This window comes from Xiphophorus hellerii, chromosome 21 (assembly GCF_003331165.1).
Source record: "Xiphophorus hellerii strain 12219 chromosome 21, Xiphophorus_hellerii-4.1, whole genome shotgun sequence".
NCBI classification, from domain to species: Eukaryota; Metazoa; Chordata; class Actinopteri; order Cyprinodontiformes; family Poeciliidae; genus Xiphophorus; species Xiphophorus hellerii.
Window position 1 is genome coordinate 18,153,784 of NC_045692.1, and position 21,942 is coordinate 18,175,725.

Here is a 21,942-nt window from a genome sequence, read left to right on the forward strand (position 1 = left end):
TTTTTTCACATCCGATAGTCCGGTAGACTCGGTTTGATTGGACCATTTGTTACATTTTCAGCTGGTGGAGTTCGATTTACACTGCAACGTGTCAAAGGAACTAAACAGTTTGAAAAACTTGCACCAGGAGAAGCAGACTAAGCAAAGCTGGTGTGAATGCACCCTTAGTATCAAAACTGAAGATATTTATTTCATCTAAGTTAATCAGAAAAACCCTTTCTGTGCTAGGATGCCCCCTCGTAAAAATGCAGGTCGTGGGAGACAAAAAAAAAATGTTGATTTGTTTGGGGAAATAATTTTATTTTAAGCTAAATGTTTTATTGGGAAGATGGTTTAATTTTAATAGAGATTTTTTATTTATTTACTTGTCATTTAAAGTTCTTGAAGAGAAATATTAATCTGCAGAAACTGGTATCGGTAGGTCAAAATTTTCAAACATCTGTGAACAGCCAGAAAATATGTGCAGATTTTGGTTTGGTGGTAAAATGTTTTAAATTGACACCAACACTCAGAGTCATTTCAGATGCAGCTTTTCCTTGACCAAAGTGTTTTCTGAGAGCTTACCTCAACAGATGCGACTTTCTGCGGGTCGAAGCCGTCGCACACCAGCATGACCAGAGAGTCCCCGACCGCACGAAGCACTCTGACCGCCTCTGTGTGGGTCATTCCCAGCAGGCTGTGGTTGTTCACCTCCAGGATGCGCATGCCGACCTGCAGCCGTCCATCTCTGGCTGCTGCGCCGGTCGAACTCACCTGAAGACAAAATGAGCGTTATGTTTCCAAACTGGCCGACAGGACTGGGTGATGTGGCTCTGCTCTGAGTTGTACCACACAGAATTACAGCCAGGTATGATAATTTTTTAAAGCCCGAGAACAGATGTATTAGCAGGAAAAAACACAATTTTACCAGGAAAAACAAATTTCTTCGTAAATTTAAAGAATTTACCAGAAAAATCTCTAAATTTTCTGGTAAATTTAGAGAAATAAAGAGAAAAAAAAGCTAATTATCAGGATCTGACATAACCAGCTCAGTTGTTTGCTCACTAATAATGATAACTTGATGCTGATGTCTTAAAAGATTAAGTATTTTTTTTAAGTATTATCTTCACAAAATGCACAACATTACACATTTTAATTTTTTATATTTTATGTGGAGTTCTCATGAAATTATGACTGTATGCTGGCAATATTTAAACTTTTTCTGGTGATATTACAACTTTATTCCCGTATTATTTTGACTCTATTGTCATACGACTGTATTCTTGTAATATGACTATTATTGTAATTTTTTTTTAAATTAGAGCCTGGCTTTAATATTCCATTGTAGAGATGACCAGAATTCAACTCCGTTGCAAATAAATAGAAGTTGTGAAACAAGATGGCGGTCTTGTGTGTGCTGTGGAAACCCAATGAATGTTTATTGGAAAAAATAAAATCTTCAAAAACCAAAAATGGACATGGATGAATCTGTTTTGTTACCTTGGAGATAAAGATGCCCTCATCTGTGGGGTCGAAGGGATTTCCAGCATGACCTTTTGCTCCTCCGCGGATGCTAATCCCGAGCTTCTCGCCGGGCTGCTTTTGGATCAGAACCTCCTGCATCCCCGGCGGCGAAGGATCCCTACGCACCAACATGCGGATCTCCTGTTTGTTGGCCAGCAGGGCCCGCACGGCTTCCTGGTGCGTGGCGTGCCGCAGGTCGATGGAGTTCACCTCTAATATGCGGTCGCCGACTCGCAGGCCGCTTTGAGACGCCAAACCGTGAGGAATCACCTGAAGGAGAGAGAAGCAGAGATTGATAATACCTTGATAATACTTGAAATAGTAAGTTTTCAAACTTTTCCAGCACCAAACAACACAAATTAACTAAAGAAGACTGCTTCAACTCACTATCATATGATATCATTTACTACTGCTACTAATGTCTTGTCATAGTATTCTATATAGGCAGGGACAAAGCAAACAAAAATATAACAATTTTGAAGGTAAATGCTTAGGATAGGCTAGCTATGTAAAAATTTTCATTACATTTTTTGCACATAACCATTAGATAATGACATTTTATTCTGCTCAGTTCTAACTATTTTGAGTTCCTTTCAGAAAGAGCCGTTTTAGGGCCGCTCCCTTCAATTCAACGTTTACACCCGCATGTGAAAACGGCTGCAAACTCATGTGCAATTATACAACCGTACATCTTTGAAAAGCAGAAGTAGAGCCTCCTGCACAACCAACAAAAATGGAGCCAGTGGTTTCTGGATGGTAAGTCAACTACACAACATTAGTCGTTTCCAGGAGCCATTGTACGGGGCATACAGTGGTAAAACTAGCTGACCAAATGTGCTAGAACTCCCTATGGTTACTAGGTAACGCCACACAGCATTTGGAAGGTTTTTGAAATGGCTCATTTTCCAGGTATAAAAAACATTAACTTATAGCTAAAGACTGTTTTTAGAAGCAGTTGAGACACAAACTTAACTAAAAAAAAAAAACAACAAAACATGTAAAATGTGAATTTTGCACAATATGTCTCCTTAAATAAATAAAAAGTGGCAGCACCTTTGAGATAAAGACCCCAGGTTCATTGATGCCGAACGGGTGGCTGGCATGGTCACTGCCTCCAACGATGCTCAGTCCCAGAGGGCCACCTGACTTCACCAGGGTCACCTCCTGTTTGTGTGAATTTAACAAAAGAATCAATAAACTTTGAAGCAGCCGAATAAAGTCTGCTTTGTACTGCACACACAACATTTCAGCAGCCTAAAAGCAAAAAGCACACTCCTCTCATCACAGCAAGCCTTCATACCATGCACCATCTTCTCTGCAGCTGAACAGCATTAGGGATGAAGCGGGGAAAACGAAGCATCAATAAGGTTTCTGCAGCATTTCACTAAAACATCTAGAAAAACTCGACCAACAAGATGAGAATGTGGAGTCGTCTCACCTCAATGGGATACTCGTCCTCCAGCTTCCCCATGTGGTTCCCCTGAAGGCCTTCCTCATCTTGGTCTGGAGAGGCGGAAGGTTCTGGGGGTGGAGGGGAGTGGGCCCGCGCCCGGTTCTGACCCGGAGAGCCCCCCGGCGCGCTCAGGTCTCGCTCCACCAGCAGCGCGATGGTGGGGGAGGTGCCGGTAAGGAGCGCTACCGCCTGGTCATGCCTGGCCTCTGTCATGTCTACACCATTGATCTGGATCGACAGTGAAACCAACCATGGAGGAGGTGTGAGCCCACCAGAATTCTCCCAGGGATCATTTACGACCAACAGGATGAAAATTTACCACAAACCAAACCGGAAACATCAAGCTGCCACTGGATTCTGCATGTTATCATTCATTACTGTAAGCTAGGATGTAAAGACTTTGCAAAAGTGTTCAAACCCCTTAAACCTTTCCTGGGAGGATACATCAAATATCTAAATATATGAGAAAAAAGTTATTTTAATGAGAAAAATCTATGAATGTGTTATAAAGATCTGATATAATCAACTGGGCAAGAACGTGGTTCTTTCTTTGAAACTCATTTGCAGAATCTTTTCAAAGTCTTGCAACCAACGCTGAAGTATTTTCTTATTTACGAAGTTTTATGTAGGAGTTCTCATGAAATTATGACTTTATTCCCATAAAATTATGACTTTATTCACATAATATTAATTTTAAAAAAACTTTTAGTCTGGTCCTAATACCCCGTTGCAACCAATCAGACAGGAAATTCAACGAAGTCTACATAACTCTCGAGTTTACTGTGAATGCAAAATGTCCTTGTTCATCTCTTCTGATAAGCTATAATATAGGCAATATTGCTGCATATTATGCACAAACATGTTAAAAATTGGTGTAACTTTTTGAAAAGGAATAAGCTGATGACAATGAAAAGTAAATTTAAGTTTAATACAGCTTTAATGTGCTTACACTAAAAATCCTCTGTATTTTCTCTCTTTTGAGAATCACAGACTGAGCAGTTTTGATTAAATATTAAAAAATAAGTTAAAAAACTGACTTTTTTTAAAGACTTGAAATGAGCTGCAACAACTTAAAATTTAAGATAACGAAAGATAATAGAGTCACTGATCTAGAAGGATGAAAAAGTTACATTTTTGGTCTATAAACAAAAAGCTGTGTAGTGTGAATATTGTCAGAGTTGATTCAGAGATTGATCAATAATCTGAGGAAAGCTTAGGAAATGTTCGTTCTCCATCCAATCTAACTATGACTGAAATATTTTGCGAAGAAGAATTAAAAAAACTGAATTATCCAACAGAGTTGCACGATCCTTCAATTACGTCCTACTTTGAGTTTGTTTTTGGCATGAGTGTGCCAACATGTGAAAAAGCTCAGGTGGTATGAATACTTTTGCAAGACACTGTCACACTTTTATATTTTAAAAGTAGAATTTTGGCAAATGCTCCATGCTAATTTATTTGAAGAAGAGCCAACAGGGCAGCAGGAAAACAGAGGGATTCAACAGAGGGATGCTCCTGGCAGAGAAGCGGCAAGCGACAGTTTGTTTCAAAATCCAGAAACTTCTCAAAAGTTCATGATGTCATCTTTTATTCTGAATACTTTAAGACTCATTCTTGCCTTTGTTCACTTAAAGCACAAGCAGAAGACAGAGTTCTCTCCAAAATGTTTATTTTTAAGTCAAGAAAGGCAACTAAACTACTACATTCAGTGTCTTTAAAAAGTATTCACCCGCTTTTGATTGCTTTTTATCAATAAAATAAGGCTTTTTTGATAAAAATTAAAGGGCTAAAACCCTTTATTTCTTCAAAAATAATGACAAGTATCATCATAAAATATGTAACATTAAATAAGTAATTGCATAAGTATCCACTCCCTTCCATGTGTATGTAGCTTTAGCTGCATGCTTTGGGTCGTCATACTAGAAAATAAATGTTCTCTGAAGTCGTAGTTAGAAACAAATTTGCTGCATTCATTTTAGCTTCTGCCCAAATGAATGACCTGCTCCTGAGAAGCATCCCAACAGCATGATGCTGCCACCACCGTGCTTCACAGTAGGGATGGTGTGTTTGTGGTGATGTGCTGTTTAAACATTTTGTGTTTGTTTTTTGGGGGATGCTTATAAAGGAAAGAGAGCAGTCTCAAATAAGTTTATGCTTATCTCCTTTTCAAAGTTACTTAAATATCATGGAATTTGAATTATAAATGTGTTTGAAATAAATAAGCAAGTTATTTTGCAGAAACCAGTTTTTACTTCAACATTAAGAGTTTTTCTTGTTTGTTTTTTGTCAAAAAAGTCACGTAATATTTCTCATGATTGATTTGTAAAAAGCAATAAAGAAAATAAACCATCCAAGAGAGTGAATCATCTTTAAAGGTACTGCGTATGTTTTACAGCCTGGTGTTACAAACCGCACACTGCTCCATCTTGACCAGCAGAGGTCAGCACTGACCCGACAGTAACAGCTCTTACCGCAGGTCTGAAAAGCTCTGCTGCTGTGGTGACGTGACACCCGTCTACCTCAGCAGCAGAGCAACACCGCCTGACACCACACCCACCACCAAGCAGGCAAGGAGGCTCGCTCAGAGTGAGTGAGCATGCAAAGGGGTGGCGTGCGATTACAGATGAGAGACAAAAACAGAGGAGGAAGCGGGGAGAAATCTCCAGAGAGAAAGCAAAACACATCCAAGGCAGCAGGACTTGAAAGAAAAACCTCTGAAAAGAGCAGCATTGCATTCATTGGCAGCAGAAACAACAATGTCAACTGATTATAGGAGACAAATGTTCAAAGAAAACTCATGCAGAACACCCTGAGCTGTATAAACCGTCGATGTGATGGTTTCTGTAGTCACCTCTTCCCAAGAAGCTGCTCTGAAACTTTGGGCTTTTATAATTGTGATAAAATATTCAGATTACTAACTGTGGCCAAAAGATTTGGACTTTAATGTGAAAGACCCGAACTCCTGAAAATGGTTATATGAGAAAACCTCAAAACTGAGCATAGATGGAAACAAGAATTTAATAAATGTGTAACTTTTGCTTCAAAATGTTAGAAGCCGAACTGACAAACATGTTCACTAAAAACCAAGAGGGAACGCAATTTTCAGGCGAGAGAGTACAGAGGGAATTTTATCGTTTGCAACAGAGGTCTGTAATACTGCATTTTTTGGTATATAATCAATCCAAGGCCAGTGTTGCCAATACTAATATTTTTTATCCAAGTTTGATATATCATTACAATTAAGGTGTCTACAAAATACTTTTATAGCATGTTAACATGATAAATGGTGAAAATAGAAAACCGTTTGTGTATTTTTCCCGAAATAAAGTGAAATAATTATAAATTGTGTTTTGAGCAAATCAGAACACAATCTTTTGTGAAGTAAAGCTGAGAAACTACACTAAACTATTACCACGGTAATATTAATACCAACTTGGTATCATTAATATTGATCGATTCGTCCACCTACAGCTAGTAAATAAATGGAAATACCTGCAATCAGAGCCAAGCGCTCTCTGTTAATAAATAAGGGTTTTTGGCATGAATGCTACACCATAAGTGAGGTTTTCAGCAAACAACATGATGGCTGTGAATGTATTTCTGTAAAGATTCTCTGTTTTTATCCATTTAAGCTTTCCACCTCCATGAGAGAACATGCTACATTTGAAACGTTGGAAATCTCAGAGTAAAGACAAGGATCTACTTTCTCTTGGAAACACACTCACTATCCTGACCAATCACCAGAGTAACATTTCGTCTATGCTTTAGAATAGCAGAATGGAGTTACACAGTGTGTCATCCCCCCTGCTATTTTATATAAATCTTAGTTTAATATTTTTGTAAAGAAAAGGTGCCAAGATTAGTTTTTGCAGTTTAAGGTTTTGGACTAAATATTGTACTTTTGTGGTACAAAATAAACAACATGTTTTATAGTAAAGCGATGTTACTCACAGAGATCACCCTGTCGCCGACTCGCAGCGTGCTGTCTCTGTGTGCCGCTCCGCCCTCAGCAATCCTAGAAATGTAGATTCCCTGAAAACCGGAAAGACGGCGACAAATTTTAAAATCTTCTCTTTTTGTCACTTCTGCTCAAATTTGTTTGGAGCCTTAGATAAAAAATTTGGAGCCTTAGACAAGATAAACTAGGAGATATTTTTATACTTTGGATCAACATCATTAGACTACTTTATAGGCTCCTGTTCTTCCAACACACATGGAATTACACCAGGGTATAATTATCTAGCAGCCCTGAACAGGGCACCTAGTTTACATACTTTAGATCAACATTAGATTATTTTTCTTTTGTTTTATTATTTTGTTTGGATTTCCTTTTAATTCCTGTAAAGCACTTTGTATTGCCTTTTTGCTGGAAATGTGCTATACAAATAAAATTACCATTACCTTTTTGAACCGTTTTGAAACAATATACTAGTCATGTTCTGTGAGTTCTTGAGCTTTAATGATAAAATTGGAGAACTTTGGAAGTAAAATGTTTGGTGCAAATGGCTAAAATGTTGAGATAACTCTGTTACCTTACTGTCTGGTTGATAGAAATAGGAATATGTGAGACAATATTCAACCCTGAATCAATTCCAGACAAAAATCTGGAATTGAAATAGTTTTCATAAAATCCAATCACGACTAGACAAAAACCCTAATATTTTTCACTCTAATAAAAGTAAAACATTCCTTCATCATGTCTTCAGACATCATCATTTTGAGCTACTAGCCAAAGCACCTGCAGAAGCAAACACTGCTGCACCACAACGAGCGATCAACCAGCCATAAAACATGCCACAGTACTCATTAAGAAACAAAACTTTGAAAAACAGCCAACACTTACAGTCCAACCTGCCTAAAATCGCACGTTTATGAGCCCTTTCCTTTTTTCTCTCTGTGCTTCCTGAGCTGCAGAGCGGCGCTGGTCCAAGTCTAGACCTCACCACGTCTAATTACAGTGAACCGCTCGAGTTTCAGGGCTGGCTATTCATATCTCTGTAACCGCGGTGATGACTGTAGACGCTGTGGCGGGAATAGGCACAGAGAAGATGGATATCGCTCACTGTGACAGTTCCTGTTAAAGCGGCTTCCCAACTTCCCAAACGATTCTCGCTCTTTAGTTATGGAACGACTGGTTGTGTCTGCAGCTTTTTACGACCTTAGTATAGTTTCTGACCTGGAAGTAAACCAACTGAGGTTTTCCAACCAAACTGTGTAAATTTTCCACTTTATTTGTCATGTACGGCCTTAATAAACAATAATTCTTCAGTGTTCACAGTGAATTTTAGGATGGTAGCTAACTATTGTTTTAATATCAATTAATCAGATTAAAACGGAACATTTAGCTGATTTTTCCTTAAACTACTTAAGCTTATTTTACGCAACAATAAAAATATGTACAAAATGCAAATAAAAATGTTTTTATTTTCTTTTTCTAAATAAGAAAACATTTTATTGCCTAAAATGCAACAATATAGCAGCTAAATAAATATTTAAATAAGTCATTTCTGGTTGAATTAACATCAATAGATTGTAGGACTGATCTGTTAATTATTTTTTTCAATTAACCAATTAATATTTGGACAGCAAATGGCACTAATTGGGAGAATTTTATATAATTTGAACCAGGTGAACCTGAAACTATGTCACTTGAGGATATTTACAGAAAAAGTTTTTTTCAACTAAAATAAAAATAAATTTGTTTTTAGTATAGTTTTAGCTTAATTATTGCTCTTGTTTTTCAGAAAATGACACATTTTAGAGTTCATATACACCAATTAACAATTAATCGATTACTAAATTGGTTGACAAGTCTTTCAATAATCAATTAATCTGATTAATTGTTCCAGCCCTGCTGTGTTAAGGTGCTTCTTACAGTGTCTCCTGTGCGGTACGGTGTGGAGCCTTTTCCCCCGGCGATGCTGAACCCAAGGCCTTTGTCGTTCCGGATCAGGCAGGTGGAGAACCTCTGCCGGGGTCCGCTAGGACTGCTCTCCAGATTGAAGGCGAGGCCGCTGCTCCGCCTCTCCCGGGGGAAGTAGTCGTCCTCGGGCCTCAGCGGCGTGGTGGTGATGGCGTTCTCGGGCTCCACCATGCGCTCGCGCAGTATCGTCATGGAAACCGTTGCCCCGGAGCTGCGGAGAGCCTCGACTGCAGTGTGATGCTCCGCTTCATGGAGGTCTACTCCGTTCACCTGAGAAACGGGTAAAACTTTTGAAACGCCTGAACAAAAGCGTTTTTAATCTATTTATGCCAAACTAATTTTTACCTCTAGAAGCTTATCTCCCACTTTCACTCCTGCTCTTGCTGCAGGACCTTCCTCTGATACTCTGGAGATGAAGATGCCCTTAAGAAAAAAAACAATCGAAGAGAATATTTAATATCTACAGCTTGCATTTTACCTCTGCTATCCCAATCTTGCGGGTTTTTCACCTCGTCGTCTCCCTTGTAAGGCGTAGATCCTTTTCCCCCAGCAATGCTGATACCAAGCCCACCAGACTGTCGAACAATAATCAGCGAGTGCTGCAAGTTGTTCAAAAAGAAGTTAGAAACAGTGGGAATGAGTCTCAAAGGAAAAAAAAGAGGTTCTTTTTGTACAGGTAAAAATGATAAAGAATTTCTAGAAAAATTTTATTCCAGTTTAGACACTGAATTCCCTCGCCCAGTTTACCAGCAGGTAGTGTCGGTCATGCATGTAGCTCTCCTTAAAGATTCCATAAAAAATGAACTCAAGTTTGCCAGAAGACTTATGCTAGTTATAATGCAAAGGTAGATTATTTTATTTAAACATCTTTTGAACTTTGAGGATTTCCTTTAATAAAATAATGTGTGTTGGATGCAGACGTGTGCTCAGTGGTCAAAGTTAGAAAAGGGAGACGACACACAGGGTGTGTGTTCTCTATGTAGTTCATGCAGAAATGCAAAATGAATTGAAACAAAGTCAAAAAGGAAACACCAAGTAACATCAAGAAGAGTGAAGAGTCCTGCATGTGGAAACTGCTTTTGATTTTTTTTTTTTTTACACTGTTTAACCTCAGTGAAATATGGTTTGTTTTTCCAGAGAAATGAAGAAGAACTGAAGAATGAACAAGTGTTTTAGTAAAACCCTCATCACAATCTGCAGGGTACCTGCAGTTTTCAGCAACTCAAATTTAAGACTTTTTTAAGCTTGAAATATGGAGGAGAACTGGGGGGTCGTATTAGTTCATACTGAGCCAGTGGAAAAAAGAAACATTGTCCAGCTAACTGGGGAATTATCCATGATAGATGCAAAAAAAGCTTGCTAGCTAGAAAGGGTAGATTAGCAACTGGTTACCAACTGCCTTGCGTCACAGAATGCAACAAAGGTATCTGTGCTTGACTCAAACTTCTACCTGACAGAAAAGTCCTGTAAGAAAAACCCTAGATACAAGACTGAACAGTCCTGCCACAACAAAATTTAAGACCCATGATTAGCATATTTAAGGCCAACTTACATTTTTTTGATGAATTAAATTTTTTTAAGAATGTGCAAAACACTGCTATAGAATATCTGACTTGCCTTTCCATTGTGTACGAAGATACTTATAGCAAGTACTGGTTCACCAACACCTTCACATCTGACACTGTAGCACATGGGACAACCTCTAGCTAAGCTAGCCAGGCAGTAAAAGATTTTTATGAATATGTAAAAAAAAAAATAAAACCATCCTACTTAAAAATGATCTAACTATGCAGGTGCTCTGTCTAAGCTGATGAAGATTCGCTCACTCTGATAAGCCAAATGGGCAGAGGAATTTAACTTATCTGTCTGATTTGGCCAATATTACTATGACTATTGGGAGAATTCCCATACTGTGTGGAGAACAATGAACTTTCAGTCCAAGATGGTCAGTAAAAATGGAGAATAAACAAAGTAGCTCGCAAAGTAGCTCGCCACAACAAAAAGTAACTTAATGAGTAATGGGCTGCGTTATGTAAGTTTTACAGTCTTCATCGCAATACAGCTATTTATATGCAATCAGGACACATCACAAAGAACATGCATTCATCATATACATGACAGGACTTTGTGTTTCACAAAATGTGCTTTATGTTTTTAGGTTATCTTAAGATGCACTAAGTGTTCTTCTGCAAACTTTACATAAGCAGCTTAATATTTTAGCTTTAGTCATGCAAGGAGAGTAGATGAATACTATAGAAAAGAAGACAGTGGAGCAAACATGCTCTTTCTCACATCTAATACAACATCCAATTTGATATTCAAACGTTTATACAGCTACACTTAAAAGATTCATACTTAAGGGATTCATCCATGCAAAGCAATTCTTCAGGTTAACCTGAAGATGTTTTTCTATTAAAAAAAAACAAAAAAAACAAAAACATTCTGCTACAAAAAATTTACATAAATGGAAAAACATGGAGCAAAGCAGCAGAGTGAGAGGAGAGCAGTGGGCCAGAACCTGATGCTTGACAGATTTGCACCATAAAAGAAAGAAATGGAAGCAATGGCAGCATCTTAGATGGCAGAACAACATTTAGTATGAAAAGAAACATTTAACAGCACAGCCCAGACCTGCCCAACATTTAGTTCTCTGGATTTACAGTTTGGCTGTAAATCTCTGCCAAAACTTTTCAGGAAAATGCATGGTGAGAGATACATGTTTAAAATAGAATTATATACCATCACAAAACAGCCTTGATAACTTTGTGTTAACAACCTGCTTTATGAGGCAGGATAAAGAGTTCATAACTGATGTTACGCTATTAAGCACAAATGATTAGGGCTGAAATAGTTGGATTAATCATGATTAATTATTGAAATAGTTACTTAATTCAGCAATTGATTCATCGTTACCTTAAAATGTAGTCTAAATAAGTTAATTTGATGAAAAACAAAACAGCACACTCAGTTAAAATTGTACAAAAAAAATACAAATTTTAGCATTTAAGATAAAAAGAAAAAAAACCTGTTCGACTGTATATTTACAGTCGAACAGTTTATTTACATAGTTTGGTATAGTTTTAGCTTCACCCAGTTCAATTTCTATAAAAAATAAAATAAAATAAAAATCTTCTATTAAGCACTTTTTGCTATGTGGTTATTAATTGGTTAATCCAAGCAGAAAGGGCTGAATTTTTCATATATTAATGTTCAAAGTATTTTTAACTGGAGATGCATCCTTCACTACAAACGATCAATCGTACATTAACAAGAACATTATGTGATTGCTTTTTAGGATTTTTTTAAAATGCATTTTTCACATTGCCTAACATAAGCTTAAGTGGTTAAATGAGAAATCTGCAGAATGTGATTTTTTTTTTTTTTTGTCCAATCACCAGAAGAGTTGATAGAAAAAAATCACTTACTTGTTGCATTAATAACAATTATTATTACATTAATAATTATAATGTTTTCTTAACTGGTGTCAAAGTGGATGCCTTTCATCTTATCCATCAATATTTAACAGTAATGTTCCAGTCCTAATTTCGGGTTCTGCCACACAGACACTCCAGTAACGGATCTGTTAGTTTTCTTTGTGATTAGCTCAGATTAATTTGATTTGTGTGACTGTTTTCTCCACTTCCTAAACCTGTGTTAGCCTGGGTGGGTGGGTGATGCACAGATAGGCACACTGGGTGGGAAAGAGTAGGTACAGACCTCTTCTTCCTCAATTCGAGCAGGTTCAATCAGCAGATTATTGACTTGATCAAATGACACCCCCTGTTAGGACAGGAACCAGCGAGAAGCATGCGGATTAGTCAGGCCAAAATTAAAATATCCACTCATTCCCACACCCACACGGTACACGCTCTCCCATTAACGTCACATCACTGTCTGCCTGCCTTTAAGCAGAAGTGATCCCTCATTCGCTCCCCAGCCACCAAAAGCAAATACAGGCAGAGGTGGAAAGACAAGACCAAGGAGCTGAGCCAGAGTGCAAAACAAAACACAAACAACCAGTGTGCAGCAAGAGCAAAACAAGAAAGCAAAAGCTCCTGAACCAGAAGAAGAACCTACTAACTAACAAAGAATTGCCAGAAAGCTTAATCTTATCTACAAGGTCTGGATTTAAAAGAGGGACAAATTATATTTGATCTTTAATTTATGAAGTGCTTAAAACCTGAATTTGCTGCATTAGTTGCCACTATTTCATTTTTAGATCTGGCTGTCAAACACATGATGAACTACTGGAAGTTAAAACCAGGAAAGTGGATGTAATAGACACTGACTGTATAGTTACACTGAAACCAGAAGTTTACATACATGAAATATACATGTGTTTTTTCTCTCCTTGTCTGAAGTTAAATCAGACCACACTTCTCTTGTTTTAGGTCAGTTAGAATTACCAAAATTGCTTCTATTTGCCAAATGCCACAAGCATGAGAGGAATAATGTCAGATATTTATAAACGTCTCCAAAATCAGAAATTATTACCATTTCTTTAAACAATAAGGGAAAGCCCAGATGATGATGTCAGAGACTTTTGAGTTTATCGGCGGAACATTTGTGGATGTATTTTAAGGCCACACTTTGCTTTGCTGTTTGAGTTGATGAGAAAGTTAAAAGAAATCTGCTGAAATATTAGGAAGTCTTGTGAAAACAGACAGTTTTTTTATCCATAGTGAAACGTGTTCTGTACAGACATGGGCTTAAAGGTCACTGAGTGAGGAAGAAACCTTTACTTCAAAAGAAACATGAAAAGCCAGATTGTAGTTCGCAAATACACACAGGGACAAAGATCTTAATTTTTGGAGATATGGAACTAAAGCTGAACTGTCTGGCCATAACAACCAGAGTTAAGATTGGAGGAAAAATGGGGATACTTGTACCATCCTAACTGTGAAATATAGAGGTGGCACCATCATGCTGTGGGGCTGTTTTGCTGCAGGAAGAATTGGTACACTTCATAAAATAGATATCATCATGAGGGGAGAACATAATGTGATGCTAGAAGCAACATTTAAAGACGTAAACCAGAAAGTTAACGCTTGTACGCAAAACGTGATCAATATTCAGTTAATGTCGGAAAAAATGTTTGCAATTACAGCATTTCCATTAAATAAGAAATGCAAAAAAATATCATCCGTGAATAAGTTTGTTGACTAAATGTTCCTCTTTGTCTTTTCCGCCAGAAGTAACATCCGGTTGTTGATCATGTGACTCGTGTGATGTGAAAAAAAGTGTTTTTATTGAAGTTTTGCAAAATGCACTAATTTTGATACAACCTACAAACCATGCTCAAGTTTTTTAATAGAAAAACTTTACTTTTTTAAAAATTGGTGTGCTTCCATTGAGCTAATTTTTTTTCGCACTTCCAATTTGTGAACGTATATGATCAATGAAAATGCAGCTAGTTTACCTCTAGGTAATTTACTAAATTATTTTTCTGATTAGGAAATCGGCACCAATCTGTCCCATAATTTAAAATATATGATGTCTAAGATAATTAGGAAACCAGGCTCATTGGATCTCACATTCCAGCTCTGCCAGTAGATGTTCTGGCTGGTCCGAGTTCAGCCACACAAACAGAACCACACTCATTAAAGACACACAGAACAGATTTGGTGAGATGATCGTCGTGCTAAACAGGATTTCATCATAAATCAATACAAGTCATCAAGTCTCCCCAAATGCTACAAAGTTTAATAACAATAAGAAGCAACTGATCAGACTTCTCTAGCATAATTTTTAAGCACTGGGGTAAAATGTTACAAAAGCAGCGTGTGGAAATCAGCAGATGGTTTGTAATGGTGAGAAGTTTAGTCTTTATCTGAGTCAGTGCTTTGCAGGAAAAGCTGATTTTATTCACAGAATTAAAGTTAATATGCAGCTTATTTCTCAGTTGAGGTTATTTTTAATCTCTAATGTGTGTGCGGTGCAGTTCCGGTCTGAACAGAGTGACTTAGTGGCTGACTAAATGTGTTGAATCCTACCAGAGCCTGAATCGGTTTTACCTTTACTTGGCTGGAGTTGCCCTGATGCCGGATGTCGTCCAGCTCTTCTATTCTGTGATGGAGCTGAGGGGTGCCTACAATCTGATCCTCCTCTTCCTCCTCTTCGTCCGGCTCGTCCTCTGCAGCCCGTGTCGGGGAGTTGAGCCCTTCGGGATTGAAGCCCTGCAGCAGCGCGGCCACAGCCTCGGGTTTGGGCAGCTTGTTGATTTTGAAGTGCTTCTTATAATGCGGCGTGTCCTTTCTGATCAGCCGCTGCCTCTCCGGGGGGATCACCGGCCTGTCGTCGTCTTCGTCGCTCCTCTCGCCGTTCTCTCTGTCGTCTTCGTCGTCGTCCTCATCTCCGCCCCGGATAATTGGTTCTTCTGCAAAGTGCACGGTTGGCTGTAGAAAGAAAGAGGCTCGTAAAGAGTGTTTTCCACAAACTTAAAATTTTATTGTTTCACTTGGCATCAAGTCTATCGCATCTCTATCATTGATAAGTGTTTAGGTTTAATTTTATAGATTACAGCAAATATAAACTCAGCATTCCATTTCTCAGAATGTAATATTAGAGATTAGAAGTATTGTTATTTGACGGTTGATCTTCAGACAGTCACTGATCCAATCTAAAAGGAGCGTAAACCACAAAATGTTGTAGCTAAAGAAGACATTCAAAGTGTGCTGTCTCCAAGTTTGTTCATGGAAAGTTAAGTGGAAGGAAAAAAAAGGTACACCCACATAAGAGATAGCTACAGCAATGAGAGGATTTTGATCTTGAGGAGTTTGGAGGACATTTACAAAGTCATTATTTTAGCAAAGTATGTTCCTCAAAATTCCTTGCAGATATTTCTAAAGTAGCGCCACAAAATCAGTGTCTTTTATTGAAACATCAAAGATCTAACGCTGATACAAGGTTTATGAAAAACAAAATTTGTTTTCAAACTTTTCACCAAGATTGTAGTTTTATTTTAATGAAAATGGTTTTTACCTCAATGTACTCCACCTCCATCTCGTCCAGGTCTTCCTCCTCCTGGGGGGACTGATTGTTCACCAGCTCCCCTCTCTGTGAGGGAGCCAACAGGTTGTGTCTCTCCTCGTGGGACGTGGCCGACAGAGTGCTGTTGGACACCTGGGAGTCATGGCTCTGATTTGAAACGTCACTCAGTCGTTTCACCTAAAAACAATGAAATCATTGATGAATTGTTGCTAAAAAATAGCTGAAATCTCAAAGTTTTATAGGATTTTTACTGCACAACATTTTTTACTTAAAGTATTTTTATTACCTGTGGGTCAAGTGACTCATCTTCTCCATCGGGTCTGGTTGTGTAAGGCTCATTCCTCCTGTCCTCTATCCCCTTCTTCATCACCTTCAGCTCACTGGGATGAGGGGTGGCTCTGCGCTGGAGGCCCTGAGGAAAAGAGAAGCAAATTCTGCTCTAGACAAACATTCCCATTTGTAACACACTTCCTCTGAACAACAGCCACATAAAGACTTGTATCACTAAAGTAACTGCATCTAATAATATTTTCAAATTTATGGACACTCTGAACAAAGAGTGGAGAAGTTTTGGGGGGCTTTAAACATCACTGACTGGAATTTACCATTTTTATGATAAGAAATTTATCACAATAAATGATAAAAGCTTATGCATACTTTGTCAAACAATTCTAGAACACGATTTTAAAATTACTTTGTCCAATAAACTGGAGATTTTATTCTTAGCTGTAGATTACTAAATACTGACAGTTAAATATTCAGCTAATCTTGTATGTGGAAAAATATTTTGAACGTTAATAATTATAGTTTCTAAAGAGAAATTGGGACAAAATAAAATTAGTATAGGTAGTGTAGACTTTCGAAAGAACATCAGAGTTAAGACACAAAATCTCTGATTGGTTCTTTTCCAACCAAAATGATCAGAGCTGATGATGGATACGTAGGAATAAGAATTATTTCAACTCAGAGATGACGGCGTAGCGTTTTTTCACCTTGCGCTCTGCTGCAGCTTCATCATCTTCCTCTTCCTCAGCTTTAGTCTCCTCCTGGAACTGAATGACGGACACTCTGTTCAGGTTGCTGTCCGTCCAGCTGTCGTCCACGCTGTTCTGCAGCAGGTTCTCTGTGGGATACCGAGCGCACTTACAAATCTGCTTTCAATTCAACTTAGAGGTCAACACTGAATAATCAAAGTTTATTAGTGGAACATAAAATGTTATTTGAGTCATTTTATCACAGAAATACGAGAACATAAGGCTCACCGAGGCTTGGCGATGGCTGCTGGGGGAGTAAATAGCAGGTCAACACTTTCTCTCCTGTCCGCTCGTCGTCTTCGGTCTGGAACTTGAGCATCGGTTGCGACTGATTCTCTGTGAGCCACATGGCCTTCAGGTTGAGGTTTGTCAAGGCGAAAGGCAAGTTTTGTAATCTGGACAAAGGTAGAGATGGAATAAGATCAACCAGAACATTTTCCTCCAGAATGAGAACCAAGAAGACAAGAACCTAATCTACAGTTGAGGAATGTGAAAGGAATTATATCATTTGATGCTGTGAATAAACATGAATAAACCCGAAATGTCAGAGCCAACTTTAGATCTGTGGATCAAGTGTAAACACCAAGTTTACAAAGAATTTACTTAGTAGAGGTCGAGCTGAAAAGTGCAGAAAAAAAACAACAAAAAACTGTCTAATCATTGATTAGGCAGACTATTGGTTGTTTGGAAAGGTCAAATGGATCACAGAGAGAAAGATTTATGGAAGTATAGATTTGTGAATGAATGGATGGATGGCATGATAAATTTAAATGATAGCAATATTTTCCATTTGCATGCTCTTTAAAGGGAGGTTGCCCTTAGTTAAAATGGTCTCAAAAAGGACAATTTAATAATTTCTGGGGTTATTTGTCATCCAGCAAAATTGGTTATTGTGACAGGCCTATGGTGCCTCAGAAAAGTCAGAAATTACAGAGAAAAAAAACAGATATTGTCACACCAGAATTCAGAAATTTATAATCTACACAACTATTTGGAAAAAAAATTGATAAATAAAATTGAGAATATAAAAATGCAATTTTTCCCCTCCAAACTAATCCAGTTCTTCCCACCCCTAAAATTCAGAATTTCTCTTAGTAAATGACTCAGACTTTTCCAGATTTGACGACTCATCATGGCACTACTAGGTTCTTTTTTCCATAAATCCAACAAAATATAAATGGTTCAGGTGCTGCTACCTGTTTCCGACCACATCCAGCACATGCAGCTCGGTGGCGTCTGCCAGCTCAGCGGGCAGTTTGCTCAGGCGATTATCTCTCAGCGAGAGGACGTTGAGGCTGGCGCAGCCGCCGAGTTCTTTGGGCACGCTGCCGAGCCGGTTCCGGTCTACATTCAGGTTCGTCAGCTTCTTCAGCTTGCCCAGCGAGCGAGGAAGTGACTGTGAGGTGAAATGAAAGGAGATTTAAATCTGGTTAATTCGGATTGTGTGCATATACGGTCTAACTTTATCAGAGTAAAGTCGGGGTACCTGTAAATGATTCTCCGTCAGGACAAGCTCTGTGAGGTTTTCACATTCTCCTATAGAGTCGGTCAGCTGAGTTAGTCGGTTCTGGTCCACTTTCAGGATGGACAGCTGCTTTAAACAACCTGGGAAGAAAACACACAGTAAAACATTTAGAAATTTAAACACAGAAACAGAGACAAAACTTTATTCTTATTTGCAGGGATCCATCTTTTTAACTTTTAAACGTAAAGTTCAGGAAGGTTGGAAGCGTGGCTGAAACAGCATTTTAGACAATGGAACTGGTAAAGTCTGGAAGTGCACATGTTTTCTCAAACTGGCCGAGACTTTAAAAAAAGGCTTACTGGGGCAGTTGCCCAGGGCGCCAAGGACTTAGAATGCATGTTTTACATTGTACCTTATATAAAACTTATAGGCCCGTAAAAAGTGTGTTGTTTTAATATTGTTACATTTTTATTAATGTATAGAAAACTCAAATATTTGAAAACTCTGGGGCATTTTAAACCTATTAGTGTACTGTCATTTGGATGAGAAAATGTATATTTTTATCATTATTTAATGGGGTAGGGCATCAAAACTGGCACCAGCCCAGAGGCCCTTATCCTTCTAAGTCCGGCCCTGTTCCCACACATTATTTCTTTTTCAAAATTTATCTGGAAAACAGTTTAGTGACATTCCAAATATAAGTGTACATGGCTTAAATTCAGAGACTTGGTGGAGATCTGGTCAAGTTTTTCACTGAAATCATTATTCCAGCAGAGGGCAGCATCATCTTTGTTTAACATGAGTCAAACCAACTCTCTATTTCAACCATCATTTTGCAGGAAAAAAAAACATTTTGGAAGCTTCAGAGGTTTCCTGGAGAAGCCAGTCCGGTGAAGTTTCTTCACCTATGCTGTCTGGGACGACCTCCAGCAGGTTCTGTGTGAGCAGCAGGTCGGTGAGAGCCAGCAGGCCGTTCAGCTCCGAAGGAAGCTCATCCAGATGGTTCTCAGAGACGTCCAGACACACCAGCCGCCGAAGGTTTCCCAGTTCCTGCGCACAGAAAATAAATGAACAGGTACGACTGTGTAATCAGAGCACAGCACGGTCATTTTCTTCAAGGAGAACGTCATGAGTTTCATTTAAAAACTGTATTTACAGGTGGTAATGAAGACAACTGATTACGGTCCAACCACAGCTCCCTCAGGTTGGGGAGAGCACCGAGTGTGTCCGGCTAAAACAAAACAGAATAAAGGACAAGAGAAACAAGGAAAACATGTTGAAAACAGAAAACAAGGTTGCTATTTTTGGTGCAAAGACAAGGAAATCAGGCTTTTGCTCAATGCATTTTCATCTGAAGGTTGTTAAAAACAGAGATCCCAGAAAACCAAAACCTTGAGCTCAAGAATTCATCTGAGCATGACGTTAATAAGTCATGACTTCCTGTTCTCTAGATCTGCTATAAACTGGTGCCAAACATATAGTTGGTTCAATTCTTGCAGGATTGTACTTTTCTGTAATCTATTATCCATGATTTTTAGTAAATATGATAACGTGAGTATAAACAAAACCTTTACAGCCCCAGTCAGAAGACTGCATATATTCAGAGAATATATATGATCCTCAGTCTTATTTAATTACATGAATGTATTTGAGGCTGTGTGTATAATCTAAACTATAGAGAATTCCCATTATGAAAAGAAGCTTGTGCATCAAATTCTTATTTGTAAACATTTTATAAAGTTTGTCTTGTTATCAGGGCGTGCTGTGGTGGCGCAGGGGGTTAGCACGCCCCATGTTTGGAGGCCTTAGTCCTCGACGCGGATGTCGCGGGTTCGACTCCCGGTCCCGACGACCTTTACCGCATGTCTTCCCCCCTCTCCTCACCCTCCTTCCTGTCTGCCTACTGTACGAAAAAATACGAGCCACTAGAGCCGCAAAAACTCTTCAGAGAAAAAAAAAAAAAAAAAGTTTGTTTTGTTATTAACTCACAACAAAAGAAAAAAACATAATGGATGGATAATTTAAAGCTCAAAATTACACACGTATTTCTCAGTGAAATGTTAGCCTATGATTGAACATGTGGACAGGATTTCATCATGAAGTCACTGTTTGCTCAAGTGTCCGCCCTGTGTCATGTTTACCCTGTCCTGTCGAGACAGGTGGGAGTTCCTGCACTAAAAGCGCCTCTGTGGTAAACATGCATTTTAGATCATAATTATTTAAAAAAGAATGAAGGTCACTCGGGAATTAAGTGAGAAAATTATCTAGAGAAGCAGAGGAGATGTTAACAAACCAAAACTTCCAGTTCATTGCTGCCAAGGTCCAGCTGTTCCAGTTTCACCAGGAAAGAGAGCGACCTGCGCAGAAGAGCAGAAGAAGTTATGTCATCTGAATATCTACCGAGAGGAACAAAGAGTCCTGCCTCACATACCGTTCATTACAGAATGCAACCATAGGCTGCTGTGTAGCTTTTGTAAAAATATTCAACTTGGATGTTTTTGAATTCCTAAAAATGCCACTTACGTAGGCAGAGACTTCAACCGGTTCTCCCTGAGCTCGAGTGTCACCAAGTTGGCCAGACTTTTAAATGGGAGAGAGAGGAGAGAAGGGAGGGGGAGGAAGAGGAAGAGATGTTGGTTAGTCAGATGGCAAGTCTGATCGCCTGGGCTGCCTGGCACGGCGAGGGGCTCGTCCATCTGCACCGTCTCTCAGCGGGTGAATCGTCTGAGTGGCTTCAATTGAGCAGCTTCACATCTTTCTACCAAAGGCCTTGCAATAATAGTCACACTTCTTGATTTTTCTAACATTTTGTCACATCACAACCAACAAACTTTAATCTGACCGATGCAGAGTTGCAACTGTAACTGCAGTGAAAGGTGGTTCCAGAAAGTCTTTACTAAGATGAGAACAACATAAATGTGCAACAGAATTTAAAAAACTGGCATCTTTTCCTAAAAATTCACAAGTATGAGCCAATTTCGATAGGCTCTTAGCCATAGAAATTGTTCAACTGAATAGTTGGAAGTTATAAATAATTTTGTAAGGCGCTGTAAACAGCAGTTGAAGATAGCAAGCCATTTATTTTAGATAATCCGTGACATTCAAAACACACACAAAAAAATAATGTACCCCCCAAAATTTTATTGGACTATTTTTAGTATAAAAACAAATAGCAATATGTTTCTGTGATACATACTTTCCAATGTCACTGGGTAACGTCTGTAATGTCACATCGTTGAGGGAAAGGTGAGCCAGCGCTCGCAGCTGAGTGAAGCCGTCCGGCAATCTGTGGCAGAAAGACGGGAGGAGGAAACGGTGAGAGATTCTCAGAATGCTCTTGTACTCTGCATGAATTATCCAAGGGTTTCTGCTTAGACATTCAGAGGTTCAACAGTTCTTCTCTAGTGTGAAAAAAGTGAAACTTGGAGATTGCAACACAGAAGAGTTGCACAAAATGAATGAGAGGATTGAACTGGCTTCTTATGTGGATTATTGTGAAACCGATACAAATCCATTCAGCATTGCGATATCAACTATAATCTACTCAAACTTTGTTTCATGTAATCTTTTCGTG

At 38.7% G+C, this 21,942-nt stretch overlaps 1 protein-coding gene across 20 annotated transcripts in view; it reads right to left on the minus strand.

Annotated features, from left to right (window-relative positions):
- scrib (scribble planar cell polarity protein) overlaps positions 1-21,942 on the minus strand; it is a 75,828-nt gene that overhangs the window by 23,745 nt on the left and 30,141 nt on the right. For 19 of the 20 annotated variants that reach the window (XM_032551009.1, XM_032550992.1, XM_032550995.1 and 16 more), the window contains exons 4-24: positions 21,565-21,654; positions 20,892-20,948; positions 20,662-20,725; positions 19,525-19,599; positions 19,274-19,418; positions 18,390-18,508; positions 18,100-18,299; positions 17,132-17,298; positions 16,862-16,992; positions 16,156-16,281; positions 15,861-16,046; positions 14,894-15,274; positions 12,597-12,659; positions 9,389-9,478; positions 9,225-9,302; positions 8,832-9,149; positions 6,908-6,988; positions 2,942-3,184; positions 2,557-2,667; positions 1,480-1,773; positions 565-753 (exon numbers count right to left, since the gene is read on the minus strand). In XM_032551009.1, the coding sequence (XP_032406900.1) occupies positions 565-753; positions 1,480-1,773; positions 2,557-2,667; positions 2,942-3,184; positions 6,908-6,988; positions 8,832-9,149; positions 9,225-9,302; positions 9,389-9,478; positions 12,597-12,659; positions 14,894-15,274; positions 15,861-16,046; positions 16,156-16,281; positions 16,862-16,992; positions 17,132-17,298; positions 18,100-18,299; positions 18,390-18,508; positions 19,274-19,418; positions 19,525-19,599; positions 20,662-20,725; positions 20,892-20,948; positions 21,565-21,654 (3,208 nt within the window). The remainder of the gene's footprint in view (positions 1-564; positions 754-1,479; positions 1,774-2,556; positions 2,668-2,941; positions 3,185-6,907; positions 6,989-8,831; positions 9,150-9,224; positions 9,303-9,388; positions 9,479-12,596; positions 12,660-14,893; positions 15,275-15,860; positions 16,047-16,155; positions 16,282-16,861; positions 16,993-17,131; positions 17,299-18,099; positions 18,300-18,389; positions 18,509-19,273; positions 19,419-19,524; positions 19,600-20,661; positions 20,726-20,891; positions 20,949-21,564; positions 21,655-21,942) is intronic. The other variant, XM_032550993.1, reaches the window with a different exon arrangement.